Raw genomic sequence first — 13,698 nt, 5'->3', positions numbered from 1 at the left:
ACAGCTTAAGCTTTTCAATAAACTAGTGTTGGGAGAAAGCTCATACTATCCCAGATATTACCAGATGTTAGAATTACTAAATACAAAGTCCTGCAGATTTTATTGTGATTAATACTTTTAAACCAGGATCTACTTCCCCCTATGTTCTAGATATTGCAGCTGTTACTTTACAATCGAAACTTTTGTTGTTTCCTGTTAGGTAACCTTAATAATGTTCTGGTCTGGGGAATGTAAATTGCAAACCACGGTGCTACCAACCAGAATTCTAAGAGGAGTTTCATTTTTTCTTAGACCAAGTGACTAATCTTCTAGCATTAGTTTCTAAAGTCTTCTGCTGTGAAGTGGTAGTCAGAGGCATCAATGAATACAGTTCTGCATTGTCAAAGCTGCTAAAGTGAGGCATCCATGAGGTAAAACTAGTAATGTTTTGGTATTAGGATGGAGGAAGTATGGAACAGGGAAACTACCCTCTACTCCAAAATACCGTTGTGAGTGCCTATAGGATTCATGCAGTCTCTGGTCTCTAAGTATATAACCTGCTGTTACTCAGTAACAGTTGTAGCTTGGTTATTTTTTTTCCAAGTACGGTTTCTGGTTTTGTGGCCATAATAAGGTTTGCCTCCTTGTGCTCCATTATCTAGACTGTAGGTAGCTGGGTACTGTGAGGACACTGGCTTTACCTACCTTAATTTATGTCTGTGAAACTGCACAAGTTGAATGAATCAGTTCTTTGACAAACTTTAGTGACTGTTTAACTGTGACAATGCAACCTACCTATGTATAATTAATTCCCTCTGAAGTATGTTTGCTACTGCTGTATTAATTTACCTTGTAATCTGTCTTGTCACTACCACTGTACTTTATCCAAACAAAACTGCAAGGAACTAAAATCCACTGCATAGTAAAACTCTCCAAAAGAGACAGTCAGGCCTAGTATCAGCCTTTCTTCTTTTCATTAGCAAAAAGCTGAATAAAAGTAGCTTATTGTCTGTGCTAGTAAATCACACTTTGCACACAAATGCAGCTTAAGCTCAAGCTCCTTCAAAGAGGTGATATGTGAATACTATTTTTGTAAAAAAGCTGTTGAACGTAAGTGTTCGTTACCACTTTTATTTGCTGCCATGTAGCTGAGCTGTAAGTTCATAAATACCTTCCTGAACTGTACAATAAAGAATGCTATAATTTGTTTTAAAAATATTACTGCTGCAGCTTCCTAGCTGCTACATGTTAATCTAAGAAGACTGCCTGAGGTGTTCAAAGAAGTTCAAAAGTGGGGAAAAAAAGTTTACATTTCTGTCTAAGAAGGAAATAGTGACATATCAGAGGGATATTTGTACAAGTTACTGCCAAAGGAGCAGCATGCCAATTAAATATAGATTAGGAGTTCAGTCCTCTCCAGATGAGCCCTACTGTTCCTGTTCAAGGCTGGGAAAGACACAGCATCTACACCTGAACTTAACCTAAATGCAGGTCATGGCTCTAAATAAAAGGGAAAATGGTGAAGGCCAATTCAGTTTGTCTGAATGCTATAAAAAAGTTAATCACCTGGTAAAAGCACATGCATAGGCAACTTCTTAGGATGAGGCGGTTTGGTTCCCCTGAAACCTCAAAAATGTAATGTAGTAGAAGGTATAAGTGCTTTTAAAGATATGACAGAAGTAAAGAAATTAAATGATAGGAAACTACCGCAGAAATCAGAAAAAAAAATAATAGTAACAACCTAGTACTGAAGATTGGAAGCAAAAACTGTTTAAACTGTATTTTGTGGCATCATGTAGTCATCCTTAAATACTGAACCTGAGCACCACTGCTCAAATCAGCAGCAGTAGTTACCTGATTCCCACCACGCCCATACTACCTCATACATCATTCTAGCAATGTAATTTCTGTGTTTGCTCTGTCTGAGTCCTGTCAGACACAGAACAAAACAGCTCCATACAGGTTACTTGCTCAACTTCAGTTGCAAGCTAACAGAAAATTTAGCTATCCCTAATCTGCCTCCCCAAACCTATGAACTGTCATCAGATAACTGGATTCTGCAGGAGAAGAAGCTGTATGGACTGCTTTTGAAATACATTGTTATAAAATCACCACATTTGCATGTATGGGTGGCTTTTGTGTTATCTACGATTATGTTCAGTCTAACAACTAAGTATTTTAGGAACTGCCTAATTTGTAAAAGTGGATATTTGGACATAATGGCTTGCTATAAAAACAAACTGCACACAGGCTAGTCTGGCTGTTTAATTTGTACTGATTGACTGTAATGAGATACATGAAAGATAAATGCTTTATCCTTAAATCAGGCCTCCCTGAACTGCTAATCATTTGAAATTGCAAAAATTATTATTCCGTCTCAAGCCTTTTAATAGGTTGTACCAAATAAGTGAGCTAGATTTCTTCAGCAGTGGTCTACAAGAAATTCATAGCAATGAATTAATTAAGCAATGAATTTAATTAAGCTTACTTTAGCAGATGTCATGTAAAGCTGTGGTATTAAGCTCATTGTGCAACTAAAGAAACCTACATTTGGACAAATAACAGTTCATCAATCTTACTGGTACAAAGATATTACAATGCCTGTACTGATAAAAGGCCTAATGATTTAATTTACTATAATACACATCACTAAACAATCTTACATGAGCTATGTCATAGTCTATGAACCCTTATAACTGCTGACAGCTCAGGAGGCTAGATGTTGAAACTACGAAAATCTTGAATCTGTAGCCTTTGAAAAAGGCTTCTATTTGTAGTGCACCAATGTCTAAAGTTATTATATAAGACTTAGGGAATGCATTTTTCATCAATTCTGCCTGAATTTGGCATTATAGAAAGTGAAACAATGCAAACAGTCCAATGCTATTGAAAGTGCATATTAAGTAGTTAAATATTGGACAGACAGGAATTAGTTCAGGGTTTGCTACCTCTCCCTCCTCCCCAAAGTAATAAATTTCCCAATATGCCTTCTCAAAAGATTATCAGACATAAGGTTAGAACAATCCATTAAAGCATTTAATAGGAACTTTAAAACATTTAAATCATCTCAAGGTAACTTCTCTACGGCTAATGCCTATACTTGTATCATGTTACTTAGGTACAAGTTGTTTCTCCATTGAGCCATCAGAATAACATGGACTGAAGAGACTTGCGAACAGTTGCCATCTCCTGCTGTTGCTGTTACAAGAAAAGGAGATAATACTGAACAAATGCCAAACCAATGATTCCTTAATCTAATTAAATGAATGTCAAATGACTTCTTTACAGAATGTTCTATTTTTGTATTTAACTTAAGTTCTTCGTAAACCTGATACTTACAGTGTCCATCATAATCTTCTTCTGCAACATAGCCATTTCTTTGCGAAGTTCATTTTGTGCACCAGCTAGAAGATTTTCATTGGTTTTCTCTAGTTCTTCCATGCTCTGCAGTTAAGGATAATCTTAATTCAAAACTGCTTGATGTCTCAGGGTTAATTTAAACAAACAAACAATTTTTCAGACTAAGTTCAATTTTTATGGCAGCAGTGATAATCACAGATGAATTTTGTCATGAACTTGAAAGAGAAATTCTATAGGACTTTGTGCTCCACTCTACATTACTGTTTAAAAAACATGCACGTGGCAAAGGAAACAGTCCTTTCCACTCAGCATCTGGGAGGTCCCAGCTGATATCCTGCATTTCAATAAGCATAAGGGTTCTACAAGAAGAAATTAGACACATACCTGTCAGGAATGATAGGGGTACAGTTTAATATTATGACAACCTTAGAGACTTGACATAAGGCCTATAGAAAATGTTGAATTTGCTCCTCTTTGCACACTACACTCCAAATAAGCTAAGGTAAAGCTCACTGGTTATCTTCCCTTTTGCACATACAGTTATGCCTAACTGATGTACATAGCTGCCTTTTCTTTAGCTTGTATTTAAAGTTAAGCTGATTTGAGGCTTGATTTTTTTTTACCTGTTGATATTCTCTCAGGAGAAAATTCATAGTAATACAGTTTTTCATCTTTGATGAAGACATTGTTGACATTTTGAAATGGTTATTATTAAGATTTCTGTAATATCCTCTGCAAATTTCAACCATTTTAAACTAAGCATTGAAAAATAAATTTAAAATAGAGTGCCTCTGTGTGACTTGGAAAAAAACAGATACCACAAATAAAAAATTTCAAAACAGGGCCAGTTAGGAAATGACTCAAATAGAAATTAAGGCTTGTTAGAAAGTGCCAGGCTTTACCCCATGTACCAGTACATGCTGGGGGCTGCCCAACTGGGAAGCAGCTCCACAGAAAAGGACCTGGGGGTCCTGCCAGAAGCGTGCCCTTGTGGCAAAGATATTTGAGTGTCCCAGGGTGCTTTAGCATGAATATTTACGCAAAGCTGTTGTTTTCCTTAAGCGAACCTTAAGTCTGTATTTTGTAAAGGCTGAACTAATACAGCCTTCCTAAGCAATGTGGTATTGCTAAGCTGCCTTGTAAGAAGAAAATTTACTGTACCTTCAAGAATTGCTCATACAGTTGCTTAATGGTTTTCAGTCTCTGGCTTTGAACTACTCTTGCCTGTTGAAAAACTTTTTGTTGCTGACGAAACATGTTCTGAAGAAAAAAAATAAATCATGTTATTAGTTTACCAAAAGTGCTTTGACAGCAAAACTGATGCCGTTTGTCAGAATCAAAAATTCTGCCTTCACTGGCAGTCTGGGTCCTACAATGTAGATCCCTGCCTAGGGAGGTATCCTTGTTCTTGGTAATAAAAGAAAGACTGAAGACTGGATTAAGCCCTGAGTTGTCCCCTGAGGTCCTTTCTAACCTGGATTTTTCTCTGTGGGATCCTGAGGGCTGCTAGCCAACACAGTTCTTGAGTATCCCAGGGAAATGTACTGACTAGGGAAAAGCACAACTTGCAAACATTCTGGGAGTACAAATACAGCAATAGTATGTGTTTAAATTCCACTGTGTAGCTTCTATCCCCTTTAGACATCAAATTATGCATTTGTGATACAGAGGCATACTTTTAAGCAATGCCATGCTTAAGGACAACTACTTCCCTGTGTTCCTTTGTCTCTTTACCCGAAGTCTATGGGTGCACAGATTCAACACATCTGGTTCTCCATAACCATCTTGGCTTTTCTCAAGCCATGTTCTGGCTCAGGGCATCATTTACTCCCATCTATAAACTTGAAATAAAGCACTGCACCCCTCTCCACTTTTAAATATATCCCAAAACTTAAACATTTATGGTTTAAGAACCACCAAACCTGAGTGAATTTTTTGATCAAGAGACGTAAGGTGTTTTTTTTTGTTGTTTTTTTTTTTTTTTAATTTCTGCACTTTCACATTGGGTGTCTGAACAACACTATTCTCTCCTTGTGATTATACTGTGAAACAATTCCTGTGCTGGAAACCCACCGCAAGTTTTTCTTCCTGTTCCTCTGCTTTCTGCACATCTACATCCCATTGCTGAAATAAAGTCACGAACTGCTGGGAGAAATCATGATTGAGCTTCTGCCTATAAACAGACACTAGCTGTAAGTATTACAAATGCTGTGAAGAAAGATAAGGTTCTGTGCACATGGAATGGAATAAAAGGAGCTGGCATAGATAAAGATGCTATTATGAATCAAGTCCTAACCTACTGTATGTTTTGAAAAAATTATCATTCAATACGTATACTTTTTTTCCTAACTGAATGTAAATTATATACATATGAAGAGACAGCACTCATATACAAAATTCAGGTTAAAAAATAATAATAAAAAAAAACTTTTCAACAGAGAATGTTAGCTTTTTTGAGATCTACTGTTTTTTTGTTTTGTTTTGTTTTGTTTGGGTTTTTATCCCATTACAGATCTTGGCTTTAACACAAGTCATTTATAATGAAAAATCGATCAGCTCATTAATTAGTTCATTATGCTCTGTGTAAATTTATGTTTTGTTAATGCAAGTTTCAAAAAAATATATAAAAACAAAAAGTTGCAAGTGTTGCAGACTTTCAATTTTATCTGTCTCCTTTTTCAATTTTGCTCTGCTTCTAATATCAGATGTAGTAACTACGTATGCCTTAAAAGGTAAGGAGGCATGATACTAGTTCAGATGAATCTCATCTCCAGTATGAAAATTACTTTCTTTCCTAACCAAAAGGTGTAAAACTTTTCCTAAGCAAATACGTTTTCAAATAGAAAGTTTGAAATTAAATGAGAGAAAAAAACAGTTTTGAAAGACAAAAATCACAGAAGTAATTTTCTGCAACAACAACATTAAAAAAAGAAAGAAGTGAAATCAATTGTATAAGGTATTTACTCTCAAAATTCCAAACTTTAAACTTCATTCAAAAGATAAAGTGTTATGCTAAAATGTTACTGACAATTTAACCCAAGAGGACAGAATTGGAGGTTACAGAAAAAGGGACTGCGGTAGGTGTTTAACTACTAGATTACTACTGCTATTTAACTGCAAGAAGATGAATCAACTCAGTGCTGTGATGCAAAAAAGAATATGACTTCACAGATATAAAAAACAATGGTAAATGTTACCTTTGCTCCTGCTGTGTTTTCCAGACATGTTCAATTTTCTGGTTACTGGTTTTGAGTGAAGCTTTCGTATACATTTCTAATCTTTTCCTCTTAGCTAAGAGAGCTTTGTTAATGTCAGCTAGAATGAAAGAATATTTAGAAATTAAGCATACCAACATTTGTTGTGCATTTTCTTAAAGATGCTGATGACCTTATATGCTTTGGAAAAGCAAATGAGGTGTGTTCTCATAGGAAGAAGCAGTATATCACATTTCATAGATTTCAGAAATAAGAGGTAGCATGGGATTACTATCACTATCCATATATTGAATGACTGAATGACAAACTGTTTCTCATACTTCAGAAAGACTCCTTAAGTACTTTTTAAGAAATATTTGGGTTAATGTCAGTTAGTATGTCAATTTCATTTTAATTTATATTTGGAGATTTAACAAACAAGGCACAGTTAGTCTAAGGTTAATACAGGAATTGCTTTTCCTTTCCATTGTAGGTTTCAGGAAACATCTGTCAAATCTGTCTCTCTGACTTGGTGAGGCATCTGCCTCTGTTAATGCCAACCCTATTATTTTTGAGCTCTGTTTCTTTTTTTTTTTTTTTTTTTTTTTAAGTCCTCAATAACAAGCAATCCAATCTTTTTAAATTAAACTTTGAAATTCTCCTCCTTTCTAGATTGCTAGATCTACAATAGCATACTAATGTACACCTTAACTGCGCAAATTCTTAATTCATGAACTAATAAATTCTGTGAGCTCTTTCACCTTAAGCTTTACATGCAAACAATGACCTATTGAGTAAGCAAAACTGGCATTAAGATGTTTTCCCTTCTTTCCACTCCTTTTTGATGCTTTGGTTCCACTATCTGTGAAGTGTATTACAAATTCTTTGCAGGTGAAATGTGCTTTTTCTCTAATCTGTCAGCTAGCTAGAATTCAACTTGACACTTTGAATTTTAAGCAAAGCCATCTGAGGATTTCATTTCACTATGACTTAATTAAATCTAAGTAGGCAACGTGAATAAATCTCTCATCACTAGATGACTGGCATTACCCTTGTTGTTTGGCTCTGCTACAAACTTTGTACTCCTCTTCCTGACTGCAAATTCTCATTTCTACAGATTCCCTATCCTCTAGATTCCTGAAGATTCATAGTACAAGCTACTCTCTAGCTCAGTCTTTTCACAACTACAGGCTGCAGCTGTTCCTTTCCATGAATTTGATTTTTTTTTTCCTGTTTATCTGCTTATCTTCATATTTACATGCCCCTAATTTCTCACTCCTGTCTTGCACTCCCCGGTCTCTTTTGTTTCACCGTAACAAATTATTTAAGTAAGAACAACAGCTTTCTAACTCACAGTCTCTTCTCTCTGCCATATAATTACCACCTCTTAAACTGCATCTTGAAGTGGGAACTGATAATCAAAAGCACTCATGCTTCTTTCCCTATTTTCTGTATAATTAGTTTACACCAATACTTTTCACTCTCTTTATATGCAGTTATTCCCTTCTCTCTTTCCATCTGGTCCATTTAGATGTATTAAATATTAGCTCTTTTCTGAAAACTGACTGTAACCAATGCTACAAACACTGGCTATTTTATGCAAATCTCAGAAGTTATTTTATGGTAATGGATTACTGTCAATTCTTTATGTTAAATATTAGTTATTTTTCAACGTATTAGAATGTAAATGTACTTACCTCCAAACCTCTCCAGCATATTCTGTACTTCACCCCTAAAAAATAGTTTAAAAACTTTTTTTTGACCATTTTCACTTTGGAATAAGACCTAATATGTATGCTTAAAACTAATTTTATTCATGTGCCTGATAATTTAAGCAATGATAAAGCTGCTACTGTTTTACAAGATAAAAAAATAACACTCCACCTGCTGCAAGAGTTCTCTTTCTAGACTAATTTCTTGATGTTCAAAAAGTTTACTACAATCTATTAACTTACTCCCCTAAGAAAGGCAGTATTAGGCCTTTAAAGGGTCCTAAATGAGGGAGGATAGTAAATAAAGTGGAACAAACCCCGAACAAAACAAGCATACTGACTAACTGAACAAAGTGTCTACTTAAGACTTACTTATTTTGAAAAAAGACATTCTAACCCTTACCCGACATCATCTGGAACCACATGAGTAGTCACCAAAGGTCTTTTCTTGCCATGCTTCTCCATTACTGGTGTTTCACCTTAATGTGAATTTCAGAAAGATTAACAAAAATATATTTTTATATTTAACACATATGACACCTAAAATTTTGAATGTGAAGAGTTGACAGATGGTGATGAATTCTACAAGACTAGATTTGAGTTGGCCCTGCCTTGAGTTCCTTGAGGATGGTCTCAACCAGTTTTTCAGTCCACTACTACACAAATACCACCAACTTACAATAAAACAACCATTAGAAAGCTAAAAATAATCTAAAAATTGAAAAAGCCAATTGGGGGGAATCAAGGTTATACCCAATTCAAGATGGAAACATAGGGTACCCAAAATATGAAACAATACAAATTTAACAAATAAAACTATATACTGTTTCAAAACAGTATGCATTAGCATACACAGCTATACAAGCTGTCCTGAAAACAACAGACATTTCTATAGCATAAAGTTGCTCAGATATCCTTACAGAAATTTGGTTGGCAGATTATATAAATTAAAAGTGATTCTCCCCAGTTCCACATTTTGCAAACCCTCTCATTCAAGTTGTAGGAATGTACATTTTGATCCATATAGTAAATAACATAAATCTGATAGCCATTCCTATTTAAAGTTTAGAACACACTGACTATAGACTTGTCAGATGTTTCACAGAAAGCAGCATAGCAAAACTCAGTGGAAATACTCCTGATGCTGGTTTCATTATTTGCCCCCACATTACAGTATCTCATTGAAACAAAGTAAAAGATTTAGTCTGGACAACTGAAGAAGGGGAGAAACAAAGAGAGAAACAAATCCCAGACATGACTGCTGAAAGAGAACATCCATCACTTGATGAATGAAAACTGTATTTTTTAAGCTAAGTCCACTCTCCATGACACCCCCTCAAAATTAAACGAAGTCTTTGGTTGACTTCTATTCTTTTTCCTCAGAGCTGGCTCTACCTCTTCTGTTCTTCTGTGCAGTCTTCCTGGAGTATTTTTAAACCTCCCAGCATAAGACTCCTACTAACCTATCCGACCTCACTCAACACAAGTGAGCAGAGCTTTCCTCTTCTGTCCTGATCCCATGGCATTATATGCAGCCAGGTGATAGAAGAAGATGGTAACAAAATAAGGTAACAAGATTCTACTCTATTGCAGGCGTTACCTCTAAGTTTAAGACCTAACTGGGTACCACACAGAGCACTTCTGATGTGTTCTCTTACCAGTCAATCAACACCATGCAATAGGAGGCTGTCACAAACATAAGGAACCATGCTTGCTCAGGCACTTACTAACACATGATATATTCTCATCTATTCATAGTTAGAAATACCATAAACTTTTTAAAAAAAAAAATAATAATGTAAGCACCTTCTCTAATATCTTCCTCTGATCCACTCAGCTCTTTTCCTTCCTCTGGAAAGTCATAGGGAGGTGTCACTTGATCCTCCTGTGCTGGTTTACCAGCTTTTCCTGAATGCTTTCTTCCCGATGGTGCCATAATGAGATTTTCTTCCTATTGAAACATAGCGCTGAAACATAACTTTTCCCACAGGAAGATGAATATGTTTTCATATTTACATTGATTTGTTTGTTATTTACACCCCTGTAACAATCTCCACCTGTAAGGACAAGAAGCAGTCAAACTGTTTTATTTTTGAAGTAGTTCACAGGATTAACCATCAGTGGTGCTTTTAAGAACAGGGTCAAAAATAGCAGGGCTAGTGGGATCATACTTTCATATGTTGAAAAGTAAACTATTCTCTTAAGAAAGTGCTCTTAAGGTGCTTGTCTGCTCAGTTTCCATGATGTTTATTTTATGTTTTATCAGATTTGATACCAGATTCCCAAAGAGCTACACTAATATCTTGTCCTACAAAATACATAAGCAATAGAAGATGAAAAACAATCTGGTTCTATAACCCATGCTATGCTAGACACACAAATAAACACACACATGTCGTTTTTAAAAATCCTGATCAATTTTCACTTTCTGCATTAGCTTTATTATTAGCCATTACACCTCTTTATGTGTTTCTAATGTAGCTTGCATATTTGTGTTTCTACAGACACACTTTAAAAAAAAACACACTTTACTATCACTTATTTTTATATAGTATGTGTATTATTTTACAAGTATTTATGGAGTAGGTATTTATTTAGAAGGAAAGGAGAATAACTGTAGCCATTAAATGCGAGAATGATAAAAGCAAGCCTTTTCCTTAGCACTTCATCAAGATACACAAAGATAACAGAAAATAGCAGGATACAGTATCCTTACTGCAGTATTTCTTCTCTTATCTTCCCCTGATAGAAGGAGATACAAAGCATTTCAATGTAAATTTAAAATTACATATAATTTTAAAAATCCTTAAATCCTTAGTTTTAAAAACACGTCTGATTGTGCTGCCAAAGAAAAATATATATATAAAAAATCCCTCTTCAACTTTAAACTGCATGAAAATATATTTACTAACACATATTTATCTTGCATACTGACATGTACTTCACTGAAAAATCAGTGTGCACAGCACAAACTCCCCAATTCCTCTAGAAACCTTAAAACAGCCTTGCAACCCCGCACAGCCTTCGTCCATCTTGTGTAGCTCCTTGCTTTAGCTGATGCAAATATTCCCAAACCACAGATGCAGATTTAACATTCTTTTTCAGAGGAACTCACCTCCTTATTTCTCCCTGCACAAAAAGACCTGAAAAAAGTATTAGTTGAGTGAGTCTCACATGTGGGGCATTTTACCAGGTGAACCCACCTGCTTCCACCACAGCCTTGGTGCCCTGGGAGGAAACCACAGTGGCCTCAAAGGCTGAGGGGCATCATGGCGTCCCAGCCCTGGCCGTTACTCCCCACCTCACCACCTTTCCCCATCGCCATCCCCGTGCCACTGACAGGTCCTTTTCCAGCTCACTCCACCTCACACAGCGAGAACCCCTTCCCACTCCCATCTGCCTCATAAGAAGGGGACCCCCAGCGGCAGGGGCCACCTCACGCCCTCCCTCGCTCCCTCAGGCAAGCATGCAGCCTGCTGAGCCTCGACCCCTCGCCCCCAGGACCGCAGACCCCCGTTAGCCCCTCACGCTCCCTCCCCGGGCCGATGGCGGCTGCTGCTGAGGCGCGGTCCCACCTCAGCGCCCCCTCCCCCACCCCGCTCACCAGAAAAGGGCGGGAAAAATGGGCGGGAAGGGGCAGGCGGCCGGGGCGCGGCCACGGCTGCTGAGGCGGCGCTGAAGGAGGTGGGAGGCGGCCCAGCTCCGGCCGCCTTTCCTTTGGTTAGAAACGGCTTCCAGCTCCCCCTCGGGCAACAAAATGCCCGCTAAACATTTTGTTGTGGTGTATGTAGGCCAGGGTATGACGGCTTAGGAGGATTTTTCAGTAAGTGAATCCAAACGGGCAGTAGTTCTCTAGCCAACTTAATTCAACGAATTACATGCTTTGTTTCAGATTTTTCTACTGTTCTCACATGATCTTCTGTCCTCCTAAGTGATTTATTTTGTTCTTTACCTATGCATACCAAATATAAATAAAAAATCCTAGAAATATTTTGTCTCGTCCTTACTCTCAGCAACTTTAGAAATCTTACCTGTTGGCATTTCCATAACTGAGTTTAAGTTTTTTCCAATATTGTACTTACACTGTGCCTGGCTGGAGCGGAGCTAACTTTCTTCACAGCAGCCTGGATGATGTTGTACTCCACGACTGCTGACTGAAACAGCGCTGGTAATGCAAGGTTGATTCAACTGTGCAGAACCCAGGCCTCCTGTTGCCCCATGTCCCCACAGCAAGGAGACACAGCAGACCCAAAGAGTTATCCCATGCCCTGTAACATTGTGCTCTGCAATAAAAGCTGGGGGAATGTATAGTCTTTCCAATGCAAATGATCCTCTGAGTGGCTGGGGCTGGCTGTGGGAGTTGGTGAGCAAACCCTTTCAGCTGGTTTTTTTGTTTCTTACAAAACACACACCCTTTGCTTATTACTGTCTTTTTCTTGACCCACAAGTGTTTCTTTCTTTGACTCTTCCAATCCTCTCCCCCATTCCTGCTGGAGGGAGAGCAAGCATCTGGGTGAGCAAGTTGTTGCTAGCCCATTGGAATCCTGTTCACCTGTTATCTTGCTTTGCTTGCTTGTTTTCTTTTTACATCTAACATGCTCACAAATGTTAGCTGTGATTTTCAGTGGATACTTGTCAGAAAGTTAATCCAACATCTTTTGGACATTTTGCTTTAGTTAAATGAAATGCTGTATCTACTTTCAAATTTTGCTTAAACAAAAAGGTCTTGCCTGACCTATGTATGCAAACTGTTTTATTTGTACATCACTTCATCAAGAAGACTGCCTTAAAATTTCAACCCTTTTTCTCCCAATTATTTTGATTAGAATGGCAAATATTTAAAAAAAAATCTTAATAAAACTTTAAAAAGTGAAAGTATCAAAGCTTTCTTGCATTTCTTGAAAGTTCTCGTTTTTTCCTAGTCTGAAGTAGAATCACAGAATCATCTAGATTAGAAAAGTCCTTCAAGAAGGACTAACCATCAATCTGACCTACTGAGCTACATCACTAAACTATGTCCCTTAGTGCTGTGCCCACATTTCTTAAGTACCTCCAGGGATAGCAACTCCACCACTTCTCTGGGCAGTCCATTTCAATGCTTAAGCACCCTCTCAATAAATAAGTTCTTTCTAAAGTGCAGTCTAAACCTCCCCTGACACAACTTGAGGCCATTTCCTCACATCCTATCACTTGTTACCTGAGAAAATAGACTGACGCCCACCTTGCTGCAGCCTCCTTTCAGGTAATTGTAGAGAGTGATGAGGTCTCCCCTCTGCCTCCTCTTCCTCCAGACTAAATAACCCCTTCAAAACACTTGTTTTCCAGTCCCTTGGCCAGCTGTGAATTAAACTACATATTTATATGTTTCAGCATTATACATAATGTTATATATCTTGCTAGCAATGTACAAGCGTGATTGCATCTTTACAATGCTCAAAAATTTGATTCTACTT

General features: G+C 37.3%; 2 protein-coding genes across 9 annotated transcripts in view; one reads left to right on the top strand and one right to left on the bottom strand.

The window, feature by feature from the left end:
- The window catches only part of CHPT1 (choline phosphotransferase 1), a 20,970-nt gene extending 17,714 nt beyond the window's left edge, over positions 1 to 3,256 (top strand). For all 4 annotated transcript variants that reach the window (XM_072038683.1, XM_027449244.3, XM_027449252.3 and 1 more), the window contains one exon: positions 3,098 to 3,256. In XM_072038683.1, coding sequence (XP_071894784.1) covers positions 3,098 to 3,142 — 45 coding nt within the window. In that variant the 3' untranslated portion in view covers positions 3,143 to 3,256. The remainder of the gene's footprint in view (positions 1 to 3,097) is intronic.
- Positions 2,994 to 13,698, bottom strand: SYCP3 (synaptonemal complex protein 3). 5 transcript variants are annotated; one of them, XM_072038716.1, is made up of 10 exons: positions 11,774 to 11,837; positions 11,361 to 11,388; positions 10,052 to 10,196; positions 8,649 to 8,724; positions 8,231 to 8,265; positions 6,537 to 6,654; positions 5,413 to 5,512; positions 4,501 to 4,599; positions 3,319 to 3,423; positions 2,994 to 3,177 (listed from the first exon to the last, which is right to left on the bottom strand). In XM_072038716.1, exons 3-10 carry the CDS (start codon positions 10,179 to 10,181, stop codon positions 3,124 to 3,126), a joined length of 717 nt encoding a protein of 238 aa, XP_071894817.1. In that variant the 5' UTR covers positions 10,182 to 10,196; positions 11,361 to 11,388; positions 11,774 to 11,837; the 3' UTR covers positions 2,994 to 3,123. The 5 variants fall into 5 exon arrangements, with proteins under 5 accessions (XP_071894817.1, XP_071894822.1, XP_071894824.1 ...); XM_072038721.1 differs by having other exon boundaries at positions 11,757 to 11,825; XM_072038723.1 differs by having other exon boundaries at positions 11,681 to 11,796.

The sequence above is a fragment of the Anas platyrhynchos genome, chromosome 1, assembly GCF_047663525.1.
Source record: "Anas platyrhynchos isolate ZD024472 breed Pekin duck chromosome 1, IASCAAS_PekinDuck_T2T, whole genome shotgun sequence".
Taxonomy (NCBI): domain Eukaryota; kingdom Metazoa; phylum Chordata; class Aves; order Anseriformes; family Anatidae; genus Anas; species Anas platyrhynchos.
This window is presented reverse-complemented; position numbering and strand designations above follow the sequence as displayed.

Bases quoted from the DNA above. Each gene is read 5' to 3' on its own strand.
- SYCP3 (XM_072038729.1), bottom strand. From the start codon at position 10,181: ATGGCACCATCGGGAAGAAAGCATTCAGGAAAAGCTGGTAAACCAGCA. The intron at 8,725-10,051 runs GTGCTTACATTA...ATTCACATTAAG, and splicing joins AGAGGAAGATATTAGAGAAG to GTGAAACACCAGTAATGGAG. The intron at 6,655-8,230 runs GTAAGTACATTT...CTTTCATTCTAG, and splicing joins TATGCTGGAGAGGTTTGGAG to CTGACATTAACAAAGCTCTC.